At 37.3% G+C, this 27,355-nt stretch overlaps 1 protein-coding gene across 1 annotated transcript; it reads left to right on the top strand.

The window, feature by feature from the left end:
* Positions 1–274: 274 nt before the first annotated feature.
* Positions 275–27,355, top strand: BCAS2 (BCAS2 pre-mRNA processing factor). The gene is made up of 7 exons (XM_001373046.4): positions 275–681; positions 2,901–2,993; positions 15,354–15,424; positions 17,875–18,036; positions 23,354–23,404; positions 25,154–25,234; positions 26,975–27,355. Exons 1-7 carry the CDS (start codon positions 589–591, stop codon positions 27,099–27,101), a joined length of 678 nt encoding a protein of 225 aa, XP_001373083.1. The 5' UTR covers positions 275–588; the 3' UTR covers positions 27,102–27,355.

Genomic DNA, 27,355 nt, shown 5'->3' with positions numbered 1-27,355 from the left:
CGACTAACGAGATATAAGAAGGGCTTTAAACGCACAGAGAGAAGGAATTTGCTCCAAACCTGAAGTCGCTGCGGTCATTTTCTCAGATATTGGGGAGGAAAGGGGGAAAGAAAAACATAGAAAAAACGAAACTGTTTCTAAGAGAAAAAATTGTTTGAGAAAACACTAGGACCGGAAAGCTTTAACCTTTGACCCAGCTCGATTCCCGCCTCCCCCGGAGCATGCTGGGAAAAGCGCTAAAGCGCTTCCTAGCTCCCTCACCTGGTCCTAGAATCACGTGGTCTGCGTTAGCGGAAGGGGCGGGACTTCCTGTCTTCATACAAGTCTCTGACTTGGTTTTGTTAAGATACTAAATCAAGGAGATTAGGTCCTGAAAAATCCAAATCGTCCCTTCTTCTCACCTTGGGGAAGTAAGACAGAAAATACAGGGGAAACTTCTGTCAAAAGGTTAAACCCAGTTATTTAATAATTGCATCTGAGCACACGCGTGAAACCTGCGCACGCGCACGATTGGTGACTTCGCCTTGTGGACGCAGGCGCCTACGGTTCGGTGGGGAGGCGTGCGTTGCGTGAAGCTGAGGCTACAGGATGGCGGGCACCGGACTCGTGGCTGGGGAGGCGGTGGTGGACGCCCTGCCATATTTCGATCAGGGTTACGAAGCACCTGGCGTGCGCGAGGCGGTGAGTATGAGGACGGCCGCGCAACTTACTCTCTGTTTCTTCCTATTTACAAAGCTCCATTGCCCGGTAGACCCCACCTCTCGACTGCTCCAGCCCGCCCCCTTCTCCCTGGCGTCGCTTCAGCTTTCGGGCAAGGCCTGCCCCCTTCCCTCGGGGCCTCCCCCTCTCCCTCCATCCCGCCCCTTCCCACCTTCACTCTCTTCTTTTCCCCTATTTCCCCTCCCACTCCCCACCCCCGGCAGTCAGTCTCCATCCTCCCACGCAGCCGTAACTTTATTATTGGCTCGTATTCTCTCCACAAATTTTTAGGGACCTCCGTACACTTTTTAAAAACCCATACCTTCTGTCTTAGAATCAATATTGAGTGCTAGTTCCAATACAGAAGAGCAGTAAGGACTAGGTAACTGGAGTTACGGGACTTGTTCGGGGTCAAACAACTAGGAAGTATCTGAGTTCAGATTTGAACCCATGATCCCTGTCTGTAGGCTTGACTTTATCTATTGAGCTACGTAGCTAGTTTTTCTCTGTGCATTTGTACTAGTTGTTCCTCATACCTGGAAATTCTCCGTCTTCATCTCTTGGTTTCCCTAGGTCCTTCCTTTAGGTCCTAATAATTCTTTTATTCTGTATCCATTTATCCTTCATAAGATAAGTTACATATAAATAGGTGTATAAATATTTTCTTATGTATTATATTGTATATTTTTATTCATATTAAATTTATGAATTTATTTTGTACATAGGCATATAAGCAATCATAGTTTTGTGTTGTCTCCATAATTAGATTGAGTTGGAGCACAGGGATGGTTTTTTGGGTTTTTTTGCCTTTGCATTCCTTCCTCTCCTCCCCTAACCCCGCAATTGATATGGTATCTGGAGCAGAGAGGATGCTTAATACTTCTTAATTTGACTAGAATTAAGGCCCTTCCTAATTTGAGATTACACTACCTTTGCAAAATTATCTTGTGTTATTCTTCTCCATACACTCTGAGATTCAAATTGAATTTTGATTTTTCCCCAGTCAACAAATAAACTAGTATTTATTAACCCCTGATTATGTGACAATTTGCTTACCCATAGACAGTTTGACTTAGAAAGATATCCAGGAAGACCTGGATTCTTCACCATCAGTTATGTGGGCCTGGACCGTAGAGTGTGGGGAGGCATACTGGTGATAGATGGGCAGACTGGGGCTTTTTGTGAAGGGTTTTGAAATCCTATAAAAGTAAATTATGTTTGAGCCACTCCATGTTCTAAACAACTCTAGGACTCTTTTAAGTTGTAGAAGAGGTGTGGAGTCTCATTTGGTAGAAGGAATTTCTTTACCCAAAAGCCCTGTACTAATGAAAAACCAAGTTTAGTCTGGATTTCTTTGTGCTCAGTGTAGGAAGAAGGAAGGAAGGCTGAAAGGTTTTGATTTGTTTTGGAGAAGAAGTGCTAACATCTGGAATGATGAGGAAAGGATTCCTAAAGAAAGGTGATGCTTAAACTGAGTATTGAGGAAAACAGAGGAATTATAAGAGGCAAACTTTCTAGCCAAAAGGTGATGACAAGCAATGCAAAGACCCAGAAAGAAGAAATGGAACAAGAAGGTCTGAATTGTAGAATGTGGGAAGGCAGTAATGTGTGCAGTGGTGCAAAGGCAGGTTGGGACTTCCTTGTGAAGGGTTTTGAAATCCAAACCACGGATTTATAGTTGGACCTATGGCAATGGAGAGCCATCTGACTTTTGAGTAGGCAAGTAACATGGTCAGAAAATCACTTGAACATACATTATAAAATGCAGCTACATATCACATGAACTCACTGCCTCTGACAGAAGCAGCTGGTGAACCCACATTAACCATACCGCCGTCACCTTTGAAGATGAACAACGTCTTGCCGCTGCGCGTGAACGCCGACACCAGGCCACAACCGCACCTCCCGTAACAACTGGTGTTTCATGCCCCATGTGCCACAAACTCTACACTTCAATCTTTGGACTACAAAGCCACATGAGGGTACATCAATAGATGAAAATGCACAAAGACAATTGTCATTCTCAGTCACCAAGAGACTACCACTACATATCACATAGAGGATTTGAGTAGTGTGCTTTCCACTGCAGAATTATTTGGAAATAATTTCTCCAGAAAAACTTTCTCTCTCTTTCCCTCTGTAAATCTTATCATTTTCTATCCCTACGTAAACTCACCTGAAATTCTTCCCATTTTTCTTAGGCTGCAGCCTTGGTAGAGGAAGAAACACGTCGGTACCGGCCAACTAAGAACTATCTGAGCTACCTGCCTGCTCCGGATTACTCAGCCTTTGAGGTAGGGATGGACTTTTTGTCTTCCTATCTAGAAAAAATACTAGGGAGCACAGAATAGGATCCCAATTTCCTCTTGTCAATCATTGTTATAACTTGTGGATTTTAGCTAATAAAATGAGTATGGCTTTTATGGTTGATTTCACAAAGGTTAGAACTAAAGAAATATATATAGAAGTATATATCATGAAGATAGAACAGAAGGAAAAAATAACAATCTGAGGACATAGCACAAAAGAAAGTATTTAGTGTTTCAGGTTTTTCTTTATCAACAATTAACAAAATAGAACCCTTTGGATCACCAGCCACCAATTCTTCCTGCTCTAGTAAAAGGCCTCCTTTGTAAGGAATGAATAACTCAGACAAGACAAATGGACACGTTGGTCATAATACCTGAAAATGTATCTTATTCTATGCCTCTTGTCCCTCACCTTTTCATCAAGAGAAAAGAAAATTTCAATCTTTTAAGTTATAATTAGTCATTACATTGATCAAAGTTCTGAAGTAATTCAGTTGTTTTATTTTGTAGTATGATCACTGTGTAAATTGTCTCCTGTTGCTGCTTAGTTTAGTCCACATGAGTTTATACAAGTCTTCTCAAGTTTCTCCAAATCTGTCTCTTGTCATTTCTTACAGTAAAATGTTATTATATTCTCATACTAAAATTTGTTCATCCATTCCCTGGTTAATGGGTATCCACTTTGTTTCCAGTTCTTTAGTACAACAAAAAGTGATGCTATCAATATTTTGTATGTATGTGTTCTTAGTTCTTTGACCCCCTCAGGGTATATATCAGAGTTTAGTGACCTTTGGTGCACTTTCAAGAATAGTTGGATCATTAAACACTTTACCAGTAATGCGTTAATATGATTGTTGTCTCACAGCTCCTCCTGTGACAAACTACCATTTTGTCAACTTTGTCAATCTGATGGGTGTGAGGTATTTTAATTTAAATTTCTTTTATTAGTGTTTTGGAGCATTTTTCCTGTGTTTTTTTAGGTTGCATTTCTACATTTGACAACTGGCATTTAATGGCTTTTGATTATCATTTGGAGAATGGCCTTGTTCGTGTGTGTATATATGTGTACACATACAAGTCTTCTGCATATTTTGGAAATCAGACCTTTATTAAAGATATTTACTGCAAAAACTTTTTTTGATTATATGGAATTATAACTGTGTATTTTATCTTCTTTAAACATCTCTATCCCTTGTTTAAAGATTTTTTTTCCCCACCTACAATTGTGAAAGATTTCTTTGTTCCTTCTCTTTTGCCATTTTAAAATGTCTTTTTACTAAGTACTAAAAATCTATTTACTAAGTACTTCTATATGCAAGGCACTATGCTAGGAACTGGGGATACAGTTACTAAATAAATGATTACAGTTGATTGAATTTAGAAGTTATGAGATTATTGCTGACTATGGAGAGAGCAGTTTCATTACAGTGAAAAGACTTCTCCATAATTGAATCTTACTTTTAAGCACTTTTTTTATTTTAAGCATTTTAATAGAAATCTTTAAATAGTATATTGTATGCTTCTTTAATTTTTATTTTTTCAGTTATACATAGAAACAATTTTTGACAATTGTTTTCTTCTAACATTTTAGGATTTAGATTTTTTTCCTTCTCCCTTCTCTCTTTCCACCTAGCAAATAGTCTGATATTGTAAAGATTAAAATTTAGGGGAGATGGGGAGACTGAGGCAGGTAGAAATTAGTTTCTCTCTGCAAGGAGTATTATATTTTTTAGAGGTTTATTAAAGTTAAGGATTAAAAGAAAATACAGGATAAGAAAAAACACGTGTCTAGGCCAGAGGCCTAGACCTCACCTACATTATGGAAAGAGCCGTGTCTGCTCCAAAACGGAAGTCCAAAAAAGCCAAGCCCTCTCAAAAGCCTTGAATGAGCTTAAATCCCTTCTCGATCTCGGCCCAGGTGAGATTACAAGGCATTCTGGGGAAGTGGAGCAAAGGCTCATGGGGATTGTAGTCCTGTATTCGAGTCTATTTTTCACATTCCTCCGTGTGATCATTTGCAAAAAAATTAATTTTTTTCCAAAGGATCATGAAAACAAAATCAACTTAAAAGATTACAATAGTGTGAGGATAAGAGAAAAAAGAATAAAACCAATAATTTCTGAACACATTGACAAAAAGCCGTTAGGGGGCAGTCCCCTTTGGCATGAAAGTACAGATATAAATAAATGTTCAATCAACCACACCCAAAGTTCAATTTTGTGCAACTTGTGGTCTGGAGGCTTCTTCATGGTGGCTTCTCCAACAGTTCAGTTCTGGATTCAGAGAGGCAGCATCTTCTTCACCTAAAATTCTTCTCAAAAGGAATTTAAACTTTGCAATTTAAATAATATTTTTTTACATTCCCCCGTGTTGTGGGTGATTGAAAGATTCAGAATCAGTTAGGGATGCATGGCTGAGGTATGAGGTATATGAATCAATTGGCAAGAGATATTAAAAAAGACATCAGAAAATCCAAAAGAAAAGAAAAATTTCTGGATGAAAATATAGACTATCAAAGTCTTATATGTAAAAATTCCAAGTAGAAGAAAAATAAATCTATAACAGGTCCTTCAATCAGGGCCCAATCAAAATGATCTAAGTAATGATGCATTTACCCAGTCAGTGCCAGGACTACAGAAAGGTACCACACTATGAGAGGCAGAAAAGGGGACCAGATTATAGAAGCCAAGTAGGAGCCAAGGTTTTGGGGATACTCATCTTTGAGTACCTTCAGAGTGAGTGTAGATACAAGGAAAGCCTATGTCTTAACACATGTTAAACATAGTAACCTTGAGTCTTCACACTAGGTTCAAGACCTTTGTATTGGCTTAGAAGTGCATCAATCCATCCTAGATTGGCCTTTCTTTGGCTCTTGTGTGTATCTCTTGTCCTGGAATCAGACAGAATCATTAAGCAAAGTCCCATAATTTATTTAAATAATTAGTGGCATCATTTTTATAGTCACAAGCCTTTTAGGGCATGTATTAGCAAATGTATCTTAAACTTAAAAATCAAAAGGTTAAAGAAAATCTTAATACTGGTGACATGTGCTTCAAATATAAAAAGGAGAGAAAAAATAATAAAAAAAAACTGAAAAAGTATATTGCACATGCAAGAAAAATATAATAATAAAAGAGCTTTAAAAAATTCAAAAATATAGCTTATAACCATTGACACTCTGTGTCAGTTAAGAAAATATAAAATACAAGGCTTTCTCACCAAAAAATGAGATCCATTTCCTCTTTGCATCTGGCCATGATCACTGTGAGTAGAAGGCAAATGAATTGAACAAGGTTAACAATTTTTCATTTTTAAAAATATAGTAGTACAAATATGTAGATATCAAAATTCTCAATAGCCCAATTAATCACAATAGCAAACAAACACACTTTCATATTTCACATAAGTTGCTGTATGACATTTAAAAGCCTATGAATTGATGAACATCTGTCACAATTTTTACAAATGTAGCAATCCTTCAACCTTGGTATTTAAACATATTTTTTAAAACAAAGTAAAACTCATCTTGGGTTTAGAACATAATCAAGAAATCTATATATCATTCTGGTAGAAGTAAAGTAGTGAGCTGAAGAGCATAAATAAAGGGGTGCTCCTTTTTCTTGGAGGCTTTTTAAGGGTACAAATGCCCTGAGATTAACTGCCCAACTTCCATTCACATGTGGGAAGGTTGGGGGTTATAAAATGCATTTCACTTCAGCTACTAGAATGGGCCTTACCTCATGGTAGGGGAAGGCAAAAATAATCAGATTGTTAAAAAAAAATTCCAAAAATCATATTTAAAAAACCCTTAAAATCAAATCATTTGAGGTATTTAGCACATTAAAATTCCAAAGGTTGTTAATACAATTATAACCAGTTCTGAAGTCCATCTATCCTCAGCAAAATAGAAAAAAGCTGTTTTTTGCTTATTCACAATAATATTTGTTCAACACAGTTATAGGGGAAAAGCAACAGAATTTCAAAACTCAGTACATTCAAAATAAATTCAATCAACCTTCAGTTCACAGAATAATATTCAATCCAGTAATATATGAACTTAAAATCACAAAGTTATATCTTAAACAAAACAATGCAATAGGATACAGAGATTTTTTTTATAAACCATTGGAGTTTGAAATGCCTTAGAATATAGCCTTTAGTCTCTTCAAAGTTCCTTGGGTTTTTTTTGTTTGTTTGTTTGTTTTTAATTATCCATTTAAATGTCTATTGTCCGAAGGTAGAGTAGTAAAGGCTAGGCTACGGGGTTCAAGGGATCCGTCCAGGGCCCCATAGCTGGGAAGCATCAGAGGCCAGATTTTAGCTAGAGACCTCCCGTCTCTGGGCCTGGCTTCCAGTTCGCTGGGCCACCCATTTTCCTCCCCAAAGTTAAAGTTGAATCTTTGGGCTGAGTCTGCTCCCAGATAGGCAGGCAAAATCAATGAAATTGCCAGAAGAGTCAAAAATCCTTTTAAACAGCCCATTGCTATTAAGTTTCTGTTTGAAAAGTCTGTTTCTTCTCTCTAGTCTTTTCTCTCTTTCCCCTCTCTGATACCCCTGTGGCCAATACCCCCAGCCACGTGGAGGCTTAGCCTAAGGGAAAATTGCCCGTTCTCCTTTCCCTCTAGTCTCTCCCCTCCACCCACGTGGCCAATACTGTTACCAGCTGGTTGCAATGAGTCCTGAGCGATCTGCTCCAAGGATCTGGGTGATGAGTCAGCTGGGTCGGGCTCCTGGGTCTGGGGCACAGAAATAGGCAGGCAGCGGGCCGGTGAGAGGCCAGGAGCTGGAGCGGCTGCGGGGGTGGGCAAGGCCGGGACCAGGTACCAGGTGAGGACAATCAGGGCTGCAGGTTGCAGGCAGGAAGTGGCGGGGCAGGTCCGGAGCCTGTAGCAGCTTTGTGAGGGTAGAAAACCTTGGCCAGAGAGATATGGCTCAAAAAAAAAAATTTTTTTTTCTAGGTACTAGATATTAAAACTGAATTTAAGATCAGAAAAGAAATCAGAAGACTGAAAGTTCTTTTTTCCATTAGGTTGCCAACTGTAAAGATTAAAATTTAGGGGAGATGGGGAGACTGAGGCAGGTAGAAATTAGTTTCTCTCTGCAAGGAGTATTATATTTTTTAGAGGTTTATTAAAGTTAAGGATTAAAAGAAAATACAGGATAAGAAAAAATACGTGTCTAGGCCAGAGGCCTAGACCTCACCTACATTATGGAAAGAGCCGTGTCTGCTCCAAAACGGAAGTCCAAAAAAGCCAAGCCCTCTCAAAAGCCTTGAATGAGCTTAAATCCCTTCTCGATCTCGGCCCAGGTGAGATTACAAGGCATTCTGGGGAAGTGGAGCAAAGGCTCATGGGGATTGTAGTCCTGTATTCGAGTCTATTTTTCACAATATAGTTATATCAGTACTTTCATGCAGTGCATATTTCCATATTGCTCATGGCCTATTAGAAGACACATATCGCACATACAGTAAAAATCTCATATTTCATGCTTTCTTACCTTTATAAAGTCTGGTGACCACACTTTAACTTTTCCTTAATGTCTTACAACTTTGACTGAAAATCATTTTATTGTGATAACAAGAAGCTTTTGAAGAGCCTATACATGAATTTGCCCTAATACCATGTTGCTTGTACTTAGTGTCTTTTTTTCCTAATTCTGTTTCCTCCCTTATTGCATCTTTTTTTTTTAAAACCCTTACCTTCCGCCTTAGTAGCAATACTATGTATTGGTTCCAAGGCAGAAGAGTGGTTAGGGCTAGGCAATGGGGGTTAAGTGACTTGCCCAGGGTCACACAGCTGGGAAGTGCCTGAGGCCAGATTTGAACCTAGGACCTCCCTTCTCGAGACCTGGCTCTCAATCCACTGAGCTACCCTGCTGCCCCCTCTATTATCCTTCTTACTGCTGTCATTGTTCCAGTTTTCAGCAAACCCTCCACAGCTTTTTTCTTATTATATTCTGTGATCTAGGAATTGAGATAATCAGGTTTATTAAAATTGTCTCTAAAGTAAGAATTAAAAAGCCCTGAATGAGGGCCCAGTGAACTTTTTATTTTTAGCTAAAGTTCATGGATTTATGGTAACTTTTTTGGTTTACTTTTAAATCTTAGCTGCTTATCTCTTAGTTCTTGGTTTTATTCTATAAGTGAAATATCACTTTTAAGTGAATAGTGTGTTAAAATTTTTATTTTCCCACCAACAGTGTTGTAAAGATATTGTTAAAAGACATCAAAGACATAGGGGGAAATCTCATTCACAAAAAAATAATAGCTCTTCCCCTGCCAGCAAAGATGTTAATTGATGAGTGGCTAAACATAGAATATAAATATGATACAGTATTATTGTGCCATAAGGAATGATGAATATAAAGAATTCAGAGAAACTTGGAAAGATTTACGTAATCAATGCCAGGAAAACAGTTTACACAGTATTGAAAAAAAAAAGTAGCATTGATAGACTTCAAAACTCTGATCAATATAGTGGCCAATCATAACATAAGAAGACCCTGATGATGTCTTTCAACATAAAAGTATTATTCTAGAAGATTGGAATTAGGCATAAGTTTTCAGACATGACCAATGTATTTGATTTCTTTTGCTTGATGATATGTGTTTCAAAAAAAAGTTCTCTGAAAGTAGGAAAAAAATCAGTGGGAAGGCTATCAAACGTTTATTAAAGGTTTACTAAGTGTGGAGTATGAAAAGGTACTAAAAAAAAGCAAAGTGTCTACTTTCAAAGGAGCACACATTTGATTGGAGGTGACAATGTGAAAATGGCTGTGTATATATATAAGAAATGAAGGTAAACTGAAAGTAATATGGGGAGTGAAAGCACTTCTCATTATCACTCCAGTACCTCATGCCAATTAAATCAATATGGTACCCCCATTATGACTTCATTGTGTTGGGTCAGTACCCAGACACTGTTTTTGCAGGTTGCGCTCTTCATGACTTACAAGGTGGACACACACATTACTCCCCCATCTCCCTACCCCTTTGCTGCTCTTATCCTCTCAGAGAACCAGGAAATGAAGATGCCCATAGTCAGGAAACCAATGTGAGGAATAGCAAGGAAACTAGTATAACTAGATTGTAGGAGAATAGGAAAGTAAAGTATAAGAAAGGTTATGAAAGGCATTAAAAGCCAAATAGGAAATTATATTTGATCCTGGAGGAACTAGGGAGCTACTGAAGTTTATTAAGTAGGGGAATGACATGGTCAGACCTGTTCTTTAGGGAGGTCATGAATGACTGGGATAGGATAGAATTGAGTCAGGAAAACCAACCAGAAGGCAATTACAGTAGTGTAGACAAGTAGAGTTGATAAGGGTCTGCAGCATAACAATGACAGGGTTAGAGGAGAGAAGGAAGCATATGAGAGAAATATTGTGAAGGTAGAATGCCTTAGCAACAGATTGGACATTGTAAAAATTAAAATTAATCTCAATAATAAAAATGTTATATTTTTGGAGATTTATTAATGATCATTAGAAATCAAGGAATAAAAGGGATACAAAAATAAAAGACCACATGCCCATGGCTGATTAGCCCATTTAAAATCCCCATGCTTAGCTTACTACTGCTACCATGCTGACTGCAAGTCCAAGAGAGAGGCCCAAGAGGACTGCCCACTCGCTAATATCCTCCGTATATAGGAAGTACGTAACGACAGGAAGGCAGTGGGCTCCTGGAAAATGTAGTTTGTTTTTGGGTAACAGATTTTCAATTATACATTCTCCAACCCCACCCCACCCCCAAGTTCCATGGAAGACTCGTTTTTCCAATGGAGCTTGTAAACATAAGCAACTTTTAAAATACAATAATTTGAGGATAAAAGGAAAAGAGAACAAAACCAATGGTTGTTAGGCGCATTGACAAAAAGCCAGTTAGGGGGCAGTCCCCTTTGGCATAAGAGTATACATACAAAACAAATGCATTCAACCTCACATAGTTCAAATCATCACATCCCAAAGTTCACTCTGAATCTTCTGGTGCAGTGTGTGGTCTGTGGAGGCCTCTTCATGGGGTTCCTTCTCCAAACAGTTCACTTTCTGGATTCGGAGAGGTAGCATGTTTCTCATCCTAAAATTACTCACAAAAAGAATTTAAACTTTGCATTTTAGAATAATAATGCATCCCTTCCCCTCCCCCAAGAGGGTGTTGAAAAACACAGAGATCACTTAGGAATGCGTGACTGAGTTATGAGGTAGATGAATCAATTGGCAAGAGAAATCAAAAACATCAAAAATCCAAATAAAAGAGAAAATAATTTGTGAATGAAATATAGACTATCAAAGTCTTATGTGTAAAAATTCTAAGTAAAGAAAAATAAATTTATAACAGGTCCTTGAATCAGGACTCAATTAAAGTAATTTCTTTCCCACAAGTCTATAGGACAAAATGCAGTAATATTTCACTTACCATTTGCAGCCAAGACTACAGGAAGTTGCCATGCTATAAGAGAGAAAAGGGACTAGATTATTGGAGCAAATGGAATCCAGGATGGAGCCACAATAATCGATGTCATATATTTTATATGGAGTGTGTGGTACAAGGAAGACCTGCATTTAACACAGGTTAAATAGCCACAACCTCGAGTCTCATACATGATTAAGTCCTTGTGCTCTTTGTGCAGAATGTCATCAGTCCACGTAGGATTGGTTTGGTCTTTTTGACCTTGTGCTCTATTGGCACTATGCAAGTAGCTTTGTGATTCTTTTGGCACTGTGCAATGGCTCTTTTTGTATTCCCTTCTCCTGGAATCAGGCAGAATCATTTAGCAAAGTACCATAAATTTTTTTTTAAACAATCAATGGCATCATTTTTATAGTCTAAAGCTTTTCGGGTATGCATTGACATCAGGACAAATGTATTTTAAACATATTACTGCAAAGTTGAAAAAGTTAAAAAATCTCAATACTATTGACGTGCTTCAAATACAAAAGGGAGAGAAAAAATAAAACTGAAATAGTATATTGTACATGCAAGCAAAAACAACAATAGAGTTTTTAAAATAAAAAATATATAGCTTACAATCATTGACACACTGTGTCAGCTAAGGAAAAGTAGAATATAAAGGTTTTTCACCCAAAAATTGAGATCTATGTCCTCCTTCAAACCTGTCCATGATCCACTGTTTACAAAGTAACTGTTTTTTATAAAGAACAATAGTACAACAGGTAATGCACATTCAAGAAGTATCAAAATCCCCAAAGTTATTTTAATGACAATAGCAAACAAACCCATTATCATATTTTACACGAGTCTGCTGTATAACATTCAAAGCTAATGAATACTTGTCACAGGTTTTTCAGGTATAGTAAATCTTTCGACCTTGGTTGAGATTTTTTAAATAGAGCAAAACTTATTTGGATCTAGAACATTACTAAGAAATCTAGATTGTTCTGGTGAAAGTAAATTAAACTGAAGAGTTACAAATGAGAGATGCTCCCTCTTGGGAGCCATCCAGGGATACCATGCCCTGGGATCAATTTACCAGCTCCTTTGGTATGAGACTGTTATGTCTCATCCATTCACATTTTTACAAATGCGGAAGGTGGGGATTATAATTGTACTTTACTTCAGTTACTAAAATGGACCCATTACCTCTTGTTACAAATAACTCAGAGGTAGGCAAAATGATCAGTCAGAGTTGTTGGAAAAAATTTTTAAATCTAAAGACCTCTTAAAATCAATTTGAGATATTTAGCTCATTAAATTTACCAAAGGTTGTTAACCAGGTTGATGGAGTCCATCCATAATCTGTGTGACAATTTACAAAGCCAAAATGGAAGAAAAAGCTGTTTTTATATGGGCTCATTCAATAATATTTGTTCAGTATAGTTATAGGGGAAAGGTAACAGAATATATCAGTAGTTAAAACACAGATTAGACTGATTCAGTGTAACAGAATAGTATTAAATACATTAATATATGAACTTTAAACAACAAAATTAAATCTTAAAGCATACAATCAGCAAAGTACAATAAAATACATAGGCTTTCATAAAACAATGTAGTCTGAAAGGGTTTAAAATTTTCACCTCCAGTCTCTTTAAAGTTCCTTTATCTGTCCAGATTCCTTTTGTCAGATTTTTTTGGCTCTCCCCGAGTGAGGGAGAATTCCTTGCTCAACATGGTGAGTAGGATCCCAAATTGGATGAATCTTAGAGACTGGGCAGGCCCAAATGGCAAAGGGTTGTAGGGAGATGAGTTTCCTCCCCGAATCTTAGGCAAGATAAGTGAAAGGATTAGTGCACTCATGAAAAAACATCCTAAAGCTAGAAGTTGTTTGAAATGGGTAATGCATTGCTTTTTCATAGCATGAGCCATGCTTGTAATTTACTTCCTGTTTGGAAGAGTAACTTCCTTCTCCCCTACCCTCCCACCCTCCCCCGAAGTAAAAAACGCTAGTTTCCCCAGCTATGTGGAGAGGGAGTTAGGAGGCTAATTGTTGCCTAAGGAAAATACATCCTACTTTTGACCAGCTAGTTTGTGATTCTGAAGACATAACTGCAGCTACCAGCAGCTCAACAAGTCTGGGGCTGGGGATGGGCTGGGGCTGGAGATCAGGAGGAGAATTCAGGAGTAGGAGCAGATAGTATTAGCAACAGCAATGCCAGAGGCAGCAGCGAGGAACTGAGGAATATGAGCTCAAGCAGATGGGCAAGAGAAATGGCTTATCTCTTCTTCACCAAGAGTCCCCTGGCTAAAAATAGCCTGGCCATTAGGGAGGGCCACCAGACAAAAAGTAGGGAAAGAAAAAGGCAGCAACTTCAAAGAGAGGGAGGGTGGGTGGATGAAAAGCCTTGGCAGGAGAAACGTGGCTTAAAATTTATCTCTGCTAATAAAAAAAAATTGAGAGTTTTTCTCATCCCGTCTGGTTGCCAAAAATGTAAGAATTAAAATTAAATCTCAATAATAAAATATTATATTTTGGAGATTTATTAATGATCACTAGAAATCAAGGAATAAAGAGGATACAAAAATATGGCTGATTAGCCCATTTAAAATCCCCACACTTAGCCACCATCCTGGCTGAAAGCCTAAGTAAGAGGCCCAAGAGCGAGGCCCAAGAGGACCACCCACTCACTGATATTCTCTGTCTACAGGAAGTACATAAGGACAGGAAGTCATTGGGCTCCCGGGAAATGTAGTTCTTTTTTAGGGTAACAGATTTTCCATTATACAGCACGGACGCGTTAGAAAGTGAGGAGTTGAGGATAATGCCTATTTTTGAGCCCAGGTGATGAAGAGGATGCTAGTGTAGGGAAATTTAAGAAGAGTAGAGAGTTTTGGTTAAAAGATAATGAGTTCAATTTTGGACATATTGCATTTAAAATGTCTATAGGACAGTAACAAAAGAAAAAAATCATCAATAAAACTTTAAAAAATATAAAGTGAGAGGGTCAGACCTGGAAAAGGTCTCAATTCAAATCTGACCTCAGACACTTCCTAGCTATGTGACCCTGGGCAAGTCACTTAACCCCCATTGCTTAGTTCTTATTGCTTTTCTGCCTTAGAACCAATGTATGGTATTGATTCTAAGATGGAAGGTAAGGATAATTTTTTTTTTTTAAGATATAGGGTGTAAATCTGGAGACTAATCAGTGACATTAGACTTCCAAGAGTAGTTGGTTTGAAAGTATCTCTAGTGAGTATTTGGATATACACAAATAGATCTATTTTCATATATATTGTGTACGCAAAGATATAATGCATTGCGTATTTAGTATACATATACATAAGTACTTTTTATTATAAATTTTGCCATTTTGAATGAGATAAACAACCTGAATTTTTTTTAGAAATGAACATCATTACTTTGATTAGGCTAAATAGAACTAATTATTATAACAAATGTTCCAGAGAAATTCCTATAGGTTCACCTTAGAGGGAAGCTGCCTGATCTTTTTACCCAATCTTCTCACCCCACAAGGCAGAACTTTGGAATATTCTGCAAATATTGGAGTGTCTAATAAAAAAGAAGACATGGCAGACTGGGAGTGGCATGCAGGACAGAGATTTAATATCCAGATTTATCACTTTTCACTGCTATCATATGTGGCAAGATACAGTTTTTCCTCACAGGATGAGCAGCAGTGTTATGCAAAAGTGTCTCCATTCTGCATCCTCAGCAGGTTACTACTTATCACTAAAATTTAGAATTGGTGTTACTTCTCTGTTCCCTATCCAGTTTCTGGAGGGAGCAGATCAGGATAAGAGAAGATGATGGATATGATGTTTTGTTATAAAAGTTTTTTGGGGGGGTTGATATATGGTTGATTTAGTTGTTGAATCCAATCTGCAATTATCCTCTAAAGAGAATTCTCTTCTTATAATTGTAGACTGACATTATGAGAAACGAATTTGAAAGACTGGCTGCCCGACAACCAATTGAATTGCTTAGTATGAAACGGTAAGTCCCTTTTCTGGATTAGTTTGTGTTAAAATAAAATTAATTTTCAAATTTATCTGAAGGAATATGTAGAGGTTCCCAGAAACTTGAGTTTTAATTACATCATTTTACATGTATGTTTCTTATAGTGTAATCATTTCTTTAGCTTGTACAAACCCATACCTTTTTCAGCTTGTACATTCCACCTATATATAATAAATAGCATGATTCACAGGGTGTTAATAGTCACTAGGACCCTGGATAAAATTGCTGAGTGGGCAGTTTATCTTTGATGTACTCCCATCTCCCCTTTTCCCCTTATACCACTTGTTTTTATACCCCACCCAGAGTTGTCTTCCCCAAGAAGTGCTCCATACTATAAAATTTCCTTTTTTCTTATCTAAAGTTCTTATTCTCAACTTCATAATTTCAGTCTTTCCTGCTCCCCACACCAGATAGAATTTGTCTCCTTTCTAGAAAATGAAAGCCCAGAAAGAAAGGGGATGTGGAACAGACAAACCCATGCAACTCTATCATTCTCTTCTAAAGTGTCAATGTCAATTAAGTATTTCCTACACCTAACCCACCAATTAGATGAGTTAAAAATATTTTGAGTATGAGCTTAATTTCATCTTGGTCAATTAAGCTTCTCTGACTCCTTGAACATCATTACCAACTTCAATTATGCAAGAGTTAAGGAGAGTTATGTATCTTTTCACAAATCACTTAAACCTACTGCCTAACCTTTAAAGTTTGAGAATAGTTATTATGCTATATTATATTTTAAGTGTCTTATTTTTAAAAAATGAAATGTAGTAATTAAATCTCAGTTCTAAGTCCCTCTTCCCCAATTCCATATGAATTTAAAACCTCTGATTAAATACTATTTAGCAAAAATATCAAGGATTTAGCTCTGTCTGGTAAAAGTAAATTAGGTTGGGTGCATTGTTATAATATGCTGGTGCATTTAAAAAAATATCCACATTGATTTTTTTGACATAATATTTAGAAGACTTATAGCAAGAAGTAATAGAAAATACAAAATTTTAAACAATTCATAAGCAGAAAGTAGTGTCTAAAATTAGAAAATGTTTTAGTAATTGAAATCTTGTTCTCTATCTTGTTTTAATTTTTCTCTGGTCTTGAAATAATACCTCATTTTAATATTGGTTTTTAATGTTTATAAAACACTTTATATACATTCTTTTTTTGATCCTCATGATAGTTATGTAGTGTAAACCTCAAAATTTCTTAGACTTATAAATGTTGGAAATTTCACCATTGGGAAATTTCATACTTGAAAAATTCCCTATTGATAGTGGGTCTTGGCTATTGGAATGTGAACCCCATTGGCATGAGAGTTTCCTCCTCCTCCCTTCTTAAGATTACTTTAGGACAGAAACCTTTTGCTGAACAATGGAAAGGACTTTGACCTATACTTAAGCATAGAACAGGAATTTCTTTGAGTCATGATTGATTTTAGAATTGATACAATGGAGATACTTGGAATCAATCTCCACCCTACTCAGTCCTAACAGGATTGAGGAAGGGCTGCAGCCTAGATCAAAATTTAATTATTCCAATCTCTACCCTACTCAGGTTAACAGGATTTAGGAAGGGCTGTAGCAAAGGATCAAAGATTTAATTATTTGAGAATATGACCTTCAACAGACATGTGCAAAGCCAGAGACCTCTGGGCGGTCCTGGGTTAAGCTAGAGCCTCCATTGGCACAGGGAAATTGATGGACAGTGATTGGTAGATGTGAGAACTGAGGGGAGGGAACTTGGATAGTTTCCTTAAAGATAGAGGGGTCTGGAGACTCAGGGTGGGGAGTTGAGTTTGTCGGAGTGGTTGGAGTGTGCTCTGAGAAGCTTGCTCTGAAGGAAGCTGAAGGTGGGGGCCTCTGAGACTGTTTCTCCATTTTGGTCACGTGAGTAATAGGGACTGATCTCTTTTCTTTGCCCCAGCTATCTAAGGGCTTGGGCCTTTTGGCCCAGCCTAAACAGAAGGGGTATTTAAGCCCTATTCCCTTCTCTCCCCTTTCTCTCTCTCCCTCTCTCTCTACCTCTAATTCCTTTCTTCCTCCTGTCTGTAATTAAACTCTAAAAAAGGCTGACGGCTGACTTGAGTTTTTCATTTAGGAATTACATAGCTGATTCCTTGGCGACCTTAAATTAATATATATCAGTCTTTTAAAGTGATTTCCTTGTCACAGTAGAGATAGATGCTATTATTATCATCTGTGTTTTACAGATGAAGAAATTGAGATTCAGAACTTAAGTGATCTGCTATGGTCTATAAAAGTAGTATCAGAAAAAATTTGAGAATGAATCTTCCTCATCGCAACTCTTAACACTCTTCTTTGTCATACTGCCTTCTCTAATTGTACATATTATCATAATGGTTAGAGACCTGTTAGGCTTATTGTTATGAATTGGCCAAGTATTAATTTCTTTCCCTTTAATTTCAGATATGAACTTCCAGCTCCCTCTTCTGGGCAGAAAAATGATATCACTGCATGGCAGGAATGTGTAAACAACTCAATGGCCCAACTGGAACATCAGGCAGTTCGAATTGAGAACCTTGAGTTGATGTCACAACATGGTTGTAATGCCTGGAAAGTATATAATGAGTAAGTAAGACCACTTTCATTCTGGTTTGGCATTTTTTAAATCAAAATTTTATAGTAAATAATTTAAAATAAAATTATGTGCTGGCAGAAGAGGTGAGCACTGTTCAAAAAGCATCATTATACATAGATGGAGGAAAATGTCTTGTCTAACCACTGAGGTCACCTTCTATCAAACACCTGCTTTACAGTGAAGCAGTTCCCTATGGGAGCCTCTAGAGCATTTTTCTAGCCCATTTTGTTCTTCATTATGAACCTTCCCTTTTCACTGCCACAAGAGGTACTTATCCCATTGGATCTTCCCCTCAGTCTTTTCTTTATCTTTTTCTCTGTCTCCTTCAGCAGTCAGTGGGTTCTGGAGTTCCAGGGAGGTTTGGGCTAACATATTTTTTCCTCTTCTATGTGAGATTAAATCTTTACTCCACTAATCCTATTCTTAATGCCTCTTCATGGCATATAGATATTAATTCTTTGAAGTACTATGGCAGCAGAGAGAGAGCACATTATCTGGCTCATCCTATCAAGATGGAAAGTCTTGTCACTGGACTATCTTTTTTTGAGTCTAAACTAGTTAGTTACAGAAAAACTAGATAAATGGATAAGTTTTATAATCAAGTCATTTAAAAATTAAGCTTTCCAGTGTGTAGAATGAGATATGCTAGGTTTAATTCTGGCAACTGTATGGTTTGCAGATTTGTGAGAGGAAGGGACTGGAAACAGGAATTCCAATTAAATGATTACAATAGGTCAGGCAAGGGATGATGAAACTCAAAATTAAGATTGTAAACCTATATGTCAAAAGGTATTGGTGGCGAGGAGGAGATTTTAGACAGACAAGATTAAAATTAATTGGCAGAACTTGAAAATTGGACCTGAAGGATTATATTGAGGGGGATGAAGTAAGGATAACTGGAATTATGAACCTGAATGAATAGAAGGATATTTTGGTTTCTTGGGGAGAAAACAAGGGCTTCTATTTATGATATGTTGAATTTGATTTGGAGGACGATGTCTAGGCAAATTGGTAATATAGGACTAGAGTTCAAGGTAGAAATAAAGACTGAAGATATTGACTTGGGTGTCATCCATGTACAAGTGGATCATTGAACCCATGAGAATAGGTGAGATCACCAAAGGACAGTATAGAGAGAAAAGGCAGTCCATGAAGGAGCCTTAGGAACACCCATGATTAGAGGGTGGCAAGTAAAAACTAAGACTGAGGAGTAGTCAAGTAGGAGCATAACTAGGAGAAACCAGTGTTAAGGAAGATAAGGGAAGAAACATGGGATTTAAAATTATAGAGATATGATCAAGTCTAGTCTCCTTACTTAATAGATAAGGAAACTGAGACCAAACAAGATAAATTAACTGCTGGGTGTCTGCTCATTGAAGGTCATGAGTGTTTCTGCCTTCAAATCCAAAAAGCATTTATTGGAGTTGGTAAAACTGCAGAAATGCAACTAGTTTCTTAAGTTGCCCTCTGCTAAGATTGCTGTATAACTTTTAAATGGAAATTTTAAAAGAAGGTAAATATGAAATAAACAATACTTAAACATGTTTTTATTTCTTTTCATTTATTATTGCTAAAACAAGTTTTTCACTAAACATTTTTTAAAATAAATATAAGAAATAAAATCAATTAAAGTTTTAATTGATTTTGATGTTGGATTTTAAAGATTGTCATAGATGATAAAGATACCTCACAAAAGTAGGTAGATCTAATTGGAACATGTACATCATTGTCTGTTTACAAAATTATACATTCTGAATCATGATGGCTTCCATACCATCATTAGCTTACATCTCAAGGCACAAATGTACACTTTGAACAAGTTCATGAATAATTGTAGTGGATATAAATATATTTCATATTCATCTTGAATTTTACAACTTGAAAACCTTGGAGATCATTTTTCTAACCTTCATTTTATAAGAAAAGACTACTAAAGCCCAGAAAATCAAGTGCCTGAGGTGTCACACAGATACTTAATAGTAGAGGTGGGACTGGGATCCAGGCCTCACAACTCTTGCTCCAGTGCTATTTGAATATAATATACTGCCTTTCTAATTTGCTTTAAAGAGAAAGAACATGTTAAATGTAGGAAAAAGTTTTAAGGTAGTGTTTTGATGTAAATATGAGGTTAAATGAGGGCATACTCATTAAATGTTATTATTCTTTTCAGTGAAATTATGACAATATGGGAAAGGTCAAGATAGCTTAAATTTAGAAATTTTTTTCAGGTTTTAAGCTATCAGTGAAAATTGACAAAGACAGTGACAGTTAACTTCTATGCTAAATTTATACGTGCAAGGCAATCAATAAATTAGACAACTTTAAACATCAAAATAGTTTATTCTAGAAACATGTCCTGTTTTTTTCAGGATAATTACTTCTCTATCTCAAGAGATTTATTCTAACAAATAATTTTTTTTTTTAATTTGGGTCTAGGCATATTTTAGAGGAGACGTTAAGCTTACTGACTAGCTGAGGAAGTCAGGTTTGACACAGTGCCAAGTGCCATAGTTGAAGATAATAATCCTACAATCCTCTTTAATAATCAGATCTTATCTTAAATGTGTATTCAGTCATGTATGCTAAATTTTAGGAAGAACATTGAGAAGTTGCAGTGTATGGTTCAAAAGAGAAAAGACCAGGATCATGGAGGGACAGGAAACTTTAATTTTTGAATTGATCAAAGAACTCCATCTTTACAGTAGGAAAAAAGACTTAGAAGGAACATAAAATTGTTCTCAAATATTTAAAGGATTATTATTTATTTATAAGTCTTGTTATTTTTAGCCACAAAAGGGCAAAAAGGAGACCAGTGCAAATTCTAGGGAGGCACATTTTTAATCAATATAAGCATTGTGGTCCAATGGAAAGAGCCTTGTACTTTAAAAAAAGGAAGACATACTGTTTCAGGGTCCCAGTTCTGATACCAGTTGTGGCTAAGTCACTTAGCATATAAGGGCTGTAAAATAAGAGGTTGGACTAGAATTGTTAAGGTCCTGCTGCTGAGGGCCATCACACCCCCAGAGACTGACCAGAGTCACAGTTTGGGAATGAGGCCTCTACTGATCCCCCTCTGTGACTTCTCTCTCTCTTTAACTTCCCTCAGTCATGGATCATTATTGTTCTCTCTCTAATACAAAAGAAATTATGTAAGAGCAAAGACTTAAAGAATAAATATACATCCCACCCCAATCTCATTAGATTAGTATCCCAAAAAGATTATATTCATAGAATTAAAACCTAAAGATCACTACCCATTACCCCTCCTTTCTGTCTCAAGCAGAGACACATTCCAAGGCCCCACACCCAACACCAGCCAAATGCTTTAATCACCACAATAAATCTTTCCTCTAGAACATACACTGTTAATACACTCCCCTGAATTCGTTTACAGACAGAAACCAGGCAACATTGCTAGTTGCTTTAAAGTAACACAAGAAAAAGAGAACCTGTAAATTGAAGCAAGCCCCAATTCTGGTCTACTTTAAGTTACCCTTTAACCCTGTACCTAGCTACGGAATGTTTTGTTAGCCATCTCCTAAGTAATTGTGAATGATTGTGAAAGCTGATCAAAAGCAACAATAATTCTCTCAGCAAGTCAAGAGGAACTAACCTCCAGATTACCCTATCCGTGTCATTTATATCCATCACAAATTTCTGTTGTAGCAACATGGTAAATGATCACAGAATGTTGATTAAGTGATTTGTTAATGTGTGACATCCAATTAAATGTAGATCATGTATGTAGAAAATTGATTGTGTGCCAGAAAAATATGTACTCACTGAACCTATATAATAAAACTCGTGCCATGGCAGAGTGCTGTGTGATGCCTATGCACGTAGGATTGAACATGCAGTGCCTCTCATTCTTTATTCGACTGACCGCTACACCTAGACAGAGCAACCCTTCCCTCAGAGAGACTGCTTGGTTCAGCTCTCAAAGTCCTGTCATTCCAGGTCTAACAATATATAAATTATAAAGAAAATCTTAAAAATTATATCTGTCCAGATAAGTTGTTATAGAATAGCATTTAGTGACATAAATTTGGCGTTTTTCTAGGAGAAGCTGGTTAACCAGTTGTCTGGGATTTTTAAATGGTATTCATATACTGAGTGCAAGGTAGACCACAAGACCACTGAACACAAAATGACTTTTGGCTCTGTAATTTTGTATTTTTCTTGATTCAATCAGAGAAAAAAGTTTTTGACCAAAAAACCCCAGTATCATTCCAGAACTTGCATGTTTCTTCAGTGTATTACTAACTGGACCTAACAGGAATGCTAACAGGGAATATCAGGCAGCATAAGAACTAGAATCCAGTCTAATGGTTGTTAGAAGATTTCAGTATCTTAAATTTCATCTCTTTGCTAGATCACACATAGGCAGACACTGTTCCATTGAAAAATAACTCCTTTTGGGGCATAATATCTTTTCAGCCCAATTGTTAACCTCATGTTGATTTGAGAAAATTGAAAGTAAGGAGTTCTTTCAACTAAAAGTGCCTTTGAAGGATCATTTCAGGCCTCAAACATCATCAGTTGTCTTTTGACCACATGGTTGGATATTAATCTTTTTGCTGGTGGAAAATCTCAGCTTCATTTGAATGCTTTGCTTTTTGTTTTTGGGAGCCATCACAGTATACCCATATTTCTGCAGAGTTGGTATAATTTAGGCACATTAAAAAAAACAAAAACGCCTTACCTTCTATCTTAGAATGATTCTAAGTATTTGATTCTAAGGGAGAAGAGCAATAAAGGCTAGACAGTTGGAGTTAAGTGATTTGTTCAGTCGCACAACTAAAGAGATGTCTTAGGCCAGATTTGACCCTCCCATCTCAAAGCCTCTATCCACTGAGTCCCCTATGTGCCCCATTTTCAAATGAGATATATATATATATATATATATCTACATTTTGTACTAATTCTGTTGTTTTACCTTGATCTAATTTTCTCTAATACCATTTAGATTTCTCTAAAATTTAATAACTGCTATTTAGTTCATATGCGGTGTGACTGATTACTGTTTTGAAAACTATTAGTGAACATATTGTCAACTTTATGTGGAAACTGTAGCATGTTCAGACATATGTAATGACAACATATAGTAATAAATTCATAATGGTTGCAAATGGCTGAAAAAGAAATTCACCATAGAAATTGGCTCTTGCTTAGAGAAATGTATATAAAAATGTAAAAGCATGAGCATTTGGCCTGCTTTATATAAATATGTCACACTTGCATGCTGGTGGTAATAGACTTTACTATGTCCTAATTTTTTTGTTTCCATTTTTTTTTCCTCCCTTTGAGAAATCTAGTTCATATGATTGAACAAGCCCAGAAGGAACTACAGAAATTAAGGTAACGTTTTCTTTGCACTGGCTTCTTTTTTCAACTAAAAACCTCCTCAGTGTTCCCAGGAACTATGTTGTAGGATGACAGCCTTCCAAACACCTCTACCTTGTTCCCCTAGGTCTCACCTTATAACCAGCCCTCCTACTTTACTGGCTTTTAGAGGCACCCTTTTAGTTCTGGTTCAATGTTAGGATAAAATGAGATACTCATAGGACATTCAGCAGTTAACAGAAGGAAGTTTTCTTAGCCATAGCACAAAAAGAATAGTCTACAAGCATATAGAAGCCTTTAGCATGTGGACAGACACAGGGACCCTCTTTATCTACTCATGGAAATAAGTCTAATGAACAGGACAAGTGTGATTTATGAGACTTCAGAATAACTGCTAAGTTTAAAGGGCCCAGACCCCACATGAGTGAACCTATTTATGTCCTTTGGTACCCAGGAAGCCATATCTATATGGCCAAAGGCTGCCAGTAGCTGTGTCAAGGAGCAATCCTGAGCCAGTCAAGTCCTGGGGTCAGCTTTGTCATCTGGGGGGGGTGGGGGGGCAACAGCCTAATCCATGCAGTGAGAAGAGAAGAGAATCATGATAGATTGTTGGTCCTATCACACTGAAAACATATATTCATTTATCAGTTGGGAGTAGTTAGACTTTACAACTTCTTGTTCCATAGTGGACCACATCTTTACCATCACAAAATCACAGAGAGATGATAAGTGTGCAGGAGCCCACAGTGCTTATTTGTTGATTATTTAAAAATGCATTTGATTTGGTAGAGCAAATGCTGCCTTAAAAGCTTTTTCCCAGAAATATGTCTTCTATTTATATAAAAAAAATCATTTAGTGTTCCTCGAAAGCTAGAAAAGTATCTTGTTCTGTTACTCTGATCATGAACATTAGGTAAGGCATAAAATAAGAAGATACATGCCTACTGTCATTGCCACTTTAATGGAGGGAGCCCAAGCAGAATCCAAATTGAAGTGAGATTCCCTGTGAAAAGAGAGGTGCTTTGGATATTCTCTTTGTGATGACACTTACATTGAGCCCTGAACATTGCAGAACAAACTTGTGGAAGAGATCTATACCCACTCAGAAGAGTTGGTGTGACCATATACACAATAAAAATCAAGTTGATGAAACATCTGTTCCCTAAATTATGATATGAGGTCCAGCCTATAGAGCTTGTTTATCATTACAAATATTGGTGACAGATAAGACAAATGGAGAGAGAGTTGATCCTAGAATTAAGGAGAACAAGCTGAATTCCCTTCAGGAATTTGCAAGGCTCATTTTTTAAAAAATACTAGTTATGTGGCTTTGAAACAACACAACACTCTCTAAAGATATTAAATTATTCACCAAAGGCAATGGAAAGGTGTGTAATGGGTCTGAACAAGGTTGGTCAGGTGGCAAAGGTGAGGGATAACCGAGGAATAGCCCAAATGCTTTCTTGGCACTTCTAGTATTCTATTGGGTAGATCCCCATGACAAGACAGTAAAGGATCCTGGATAAGAGAAATACGGGTTGAGTACTCCTTCATGAATTACAGCCTGCATTGTTGAAGGGAGCATCCAAATCGTTGCTATCATAATGCTATTTGACTATTAAAAGAGTTGTGTGAAAGAAGACTGCCAAGATAAGTTGGCACAGGGCCTTTTGAATGTCCTGTAAGAAAATCTAACAGGATAATTGAATAGCAAAATTAGTATCTAACAACAAAACCCAAAGTATTTACTTTTCATTTTAACAGAAAACATATTCAGGACCTAAACTGGCAGAGGAAGAACATGCAACTCACTGCTGGTTCTAAATTACGAGAAATGGAATCAACGTAAGTATCTTAAGATTCCATCTTTGTTCCAAACTCCCTCACAAAATTTTGCTAAGCCTTGGAATCAGTTCTCAAACAAGATAGCCTAGTTGTTATAAAAATGCTATAACCTTGATTTCAAAAATCCTTTGCCAGACTTAAGTCTTGAGGGCCTGTTCTTTCTTGTGTCATCTGCTCTGTCCACCTCTACATACTTTGTGAAGTTGGGAGACAATGACACAGAAGGGAACCATTAGCCAGTAGAAATTAAGGGGAAGTAAGATCCCTGCCTGTCTAGAGTGCTTTCAGCAAAGGTTTGCCATTATCAGTATGTATCCATTTTCAGGGACTCTGTGCTGCTGTGCTAAACACAGAGATTATAGAATAATTGAACTGAAAAGTATTTTGAGTGCTCATTTTTGGGGGGATAGTACTATACCTGTTTACCATTGACCCCTGACCCAGAAGAAAGGAGCCAGGACCCCATCTCAGAATAAACTGGAAGAGTTAGAATTCCTGACTCACATCAAGGGATTCAGGATCTAATTAAGATCTCTGACTCAGAATAAATAAACTTAGAGGAGTTAAAGTCTATAAATGGTGTCTTTAATTGGACAGAACCAGGGGATATGCACATAATGATATTGCAGGCACTGTCATACCAGAGCACCCAATCCTCATAGCATACAGACTTTTGAAGCAAAAATCATAAAAGGGAGGAGAGGGGAGCAGTTAAAGCACAGAGCAGAGTGAATGGCATCATGGGATTAGTACAAAATGATTGTTTTACAGAATTGAGGCATAGGCATCAACATGATTGGTTAGAAGTTTGGTGACGGGGGCTAGCAGTGAACCCCCTCTTTCCCACAAGACTTATGAAAAACTCACTGTTTGAGTTCAGGTGCAAGATGATAGCATAGACTTTTGAACAACAAACCAGATATCCTTGATAGTTTGGTAGCTAAAAATAACAAGGCTATCAACTCCCTTTCTCTCACCCAAGTCCTCAAGGTCAGCAAAATTCCTTGAGGCAGGAGAGCTAGATTTCTAAACTTAACCCATTACAGCCCAGCTGAATTCTGAACTAGGTTTAGAAACAAAAGAATTATGACTTGAGTAGTTATAGGAAACGGGCAGGAGCACAGCTTTGGACCTCAGCTCAAGTCTGTGATTGATCAATAGAAAGCCTCTTCTAAAGAATGGACCTTCTGTTAGGAGAGTGGCAGGATTAAGTTTATTTCCACAGTATCATCCCCTGAAAAAGGTTCTCTGCCTTTTCAGACTGTTCCAAGAAAGAGTCTCTTATTCTTTATCTACTAGGTGGCATAAAGGATAGAGTGCTACACTTGAGTCAGAAGGACCCGAGTTTGAGTCCTTCCTCACTTAATGTCTTTGTGATCTTGGTTAATCTTAATCTCTTGTTTCAGTTTTTTCATTTGTAAAATAAGGAGTTAGATTCAGTACTCTCTGTGGTCCTTTCCAGCTCTCTTTAAAGACCATTGAGGGGGCAGCTGGGTAGCTCAGTGGATTGAGAACCAGGCCTAGAGACGGGAAGTCCTAGGTTCAAATCTGGCCTCAGCCATTTCCTAGCTGTGTGACCCTGGGCAAGTCACTTAACTCCCATTGCCTAGCCCTTACCACTCTTCTGCCTTGGAGCCAATACACAGTATTGACTCCCAAGATGGAAGGTAAGGGTTTAAAAAAAAAAAAAAAGACCATTGAGCTTTATGCCTTTGCTTTTTTCTCCTGCTTCTTTTCTAGTTGGGTCTCTCTCGTCAGTAAGAATTATGAGATTGAACGGACTATTGTACAGCTAGAAAATGAAATCTTCCAAATCAAGCAACAGCATGGTGAGGCAAACAAAGAAAACATCCAGCAAGATTTCTGAAAAAAAGTGGACTTTAGGGAAGGGGAGAGAAGGGCATCTGAGAAATGTCTTAAGGCATATGGAATTTAAATTATCCTCAAATCATGGTAAGAACCTGTTGAGGGAGTAATAATAACCTGATTAGCTTGGCTAAATGCTTAGGAGTATGGTGGAAACTTAGGAAGTGTGCTGAATGTGTGAATTAGTGGTTCTTTGTATTATATTTAATGCTATTTGTATATTTTCTTGACAAATAAATTTTTACCTTAAAATAA

The sequence above is a fragment of the Monodelphis domestica genome, chromosome 2, assembly GCF_027887165.1.
Source record: "Monodelphis domestica isolate mMonDom1 chromosome 2, mMonDom1.pri, whole genome shotgun sequence".
Classification (NCBI taxonomy): Eukaryota; Metazoa; Chordata; class Mammalia; order Didelphimorphia; family Didelphidae; genus Monodelphis; species Monodelphis domestica.
Note: the sequence above shows the minus strand (reverse complement) of the source record. Positions and strands in the feature narration are given on the sequence as shown.

Excerpts from the sequence above, each read along its gene's own strand:
- BCAS2 (XM_001373046.4), top strand. The coding sequence starts at position 589 with ATGGCGGGCACCGGACTCGTGGCTGGGGAGGCGGTGGTGGACGCCCTG. Across the intron at positions 15,425-17,874 it reads GAATTGCTTAGTATGAAACG|ATATGAACTTCCAGCTCCCT; the intron begins GTAAGTCCCTTT and ends CTTTAATTTCAG. Across the intron at positions 23,405-25,153 it reads AAGGAACTACAGAAATTAAG|AAAACATATTCAGGACCTAA; the intron begins GTAACGTTTTCT and ends TCATTTTAACAG.